This window comes from Rhagoletis zephyria, unplaced genomic scaffold, assembly GCF_001687245.7.
Source record: "Rhagoletis zephyria isolate East Lansing unplaced genomic scaffold, Rhagoletis_zephyria_1.1 Rzeph_scaffold_11205, whole genome shotgun sequence".
Lineage (NCBI taxonomy): Eukaryota > Metazoa > Arthropoda > Insecta > Diptera > Tephritidae > Rhagoletis > Rhagoletis zephyria.
In genome coordinates, this window is record NW_016168282.1 from 1,518 (window position 1) to 2,990 (window position 1,473).

Sequence of the window (1,473 nt, forward strand, 5' to 3'; positions counted from 1 at the left end):
TTTAATGAGGTTAATCAAATTACTGTTAAAATTGACAGCGAGACAAACGCTAGGGAATTCATTAACGTAAAATCAATAAGTTGAACTTTCTTTGCGTTTTTTAAACTGTGTTCCCTAAAGTATGATGTCCCTTATCAGCATGTCTTCACAGGTCAACTTTTTATATACACTTTTCATTTGCCCACATACTATGTGCGTGCATGTGGTTGATTTTTCTGTTACCTTATTCTTGTTTTTCTTTTTAATATTATCTCCTTGCCTCACCTTTCCTCTGTCGATACTTTTTATCATATCCAAATCGGTTGTATCGGAGATGCCGCCATGCACAATCAACACCCGATTGTTGACAATGGTTCCCAGCGGTAACCAGCGGTAGACTTCTTCAATCATTATCATCAATTTCTCAGCATTGCGCTGTGAGGTGNACAAATTACTGTTAAAATTGACAGCGAGACATACGCTAGGGAATTCATTAACGTAAAATCAATAAGTTGGACTTTCTTTGCGTTTTTTATACTGTGTTCCCTAAAGTATGATGTCCCTTATCAGCATGTCTTCACAGGTCAACTTTTTATATATACTTTTAATTTTCCAGCATACTATGTGCGTGCATGTGATTGATTTTTCTGTTACCACCTTTCTCTTGCTTTTCTTTTTAATATTATCTCCTTGCCTCACCTTTCCTCTGTCGATACTTTTTATCATATCCAAATCAGTTGTATCGGAGATGCCGCCATGCACAATCAACACCCGATTGTTGACAATGGTTCCCAGCGGTAACCAGCGGTAGACTTCTTCAATCATTATCATCAGCTTCTCAGCATTGCGCTGTGAGGTGGAGAAAAAACAAAAATGTGCGTTAAAGAGTACAGTTTAACTAAGAATTAAAGCGTTTTGCTTACTGGTTTTTTTTTTGTGCTCAAATACAGTGGCTCAAAAAAGTGTGCACGTGTTATATAAAATTAAGCCAAAATTAAAAAAAATTTCATAAAAATTTCGAGCTTATATTCTAATTTTTGTGTTATTAAATGCAAGTTTCAACCGGCTAAAAAATTCCGTTGATTTTTAGAATTTTTTTTGTGTGACTGCTTTCACGTTTTCTTTTTATATCTTTTTATTAGGGCTGTGCGATTATTCGATTACTCGAGCAAGTTGGTTAATCAATTGTTCGGTTAATCAATTACTCGAGTAATCAAGATTTTGATTACTCAAAACGATGATTAATCGAGTTACTTGAAATATGATTACTCAAAAAAAATAATTTTACTCGTTAAAAGAGTTTGCTTTGGAAAATGCTTATTTTCTTTTTTACATTCTGTATATGAAAAAAAATTTTCGTTTTAATTTTTGAAAACAGAAACGTTGTTTTTTAAAGTGTCAAGGAACTTTAACTCCTTTATACATATGTAAAGAGTTGAAATGTTGATTACTCATTTTACTCGAAATGTTGATTAATCATAAAGCAAATTACTC

The 1,473-nt window shown here is 33.1% G+C and overlaps 1 protein-coding gene across 1 annotated transcript in view; it reads right to left on the reverse strand.

Moving 5' to 3' along the window:
- Positions 1 to 264: 264 nt before the first annotated feature.
- Positions 265 to 1,473, reverse strand: part of LOC108376912 (serine/threonine-protein phosphatase rdgC-like) — a gene marked incomplete at its 3' end in the record, with an annotated part of 17,208 nt that continues 15,999 nt past the window's right edge. Inside the window, exons 5-6 of the mRNA XM_017633176.1 lie at positions 679 to 828; positions 265 to 414 (exon numbers count right to left, since the gene is read on the reverse strand). Coding sequence (XP_017488665.1) covers positions 265 to 414; positions 679 to 828 — 300 coding nt within the window. The remainder of the gene's footprint in view (positions 415 to 678; positions 829 to 1,473) is intronic.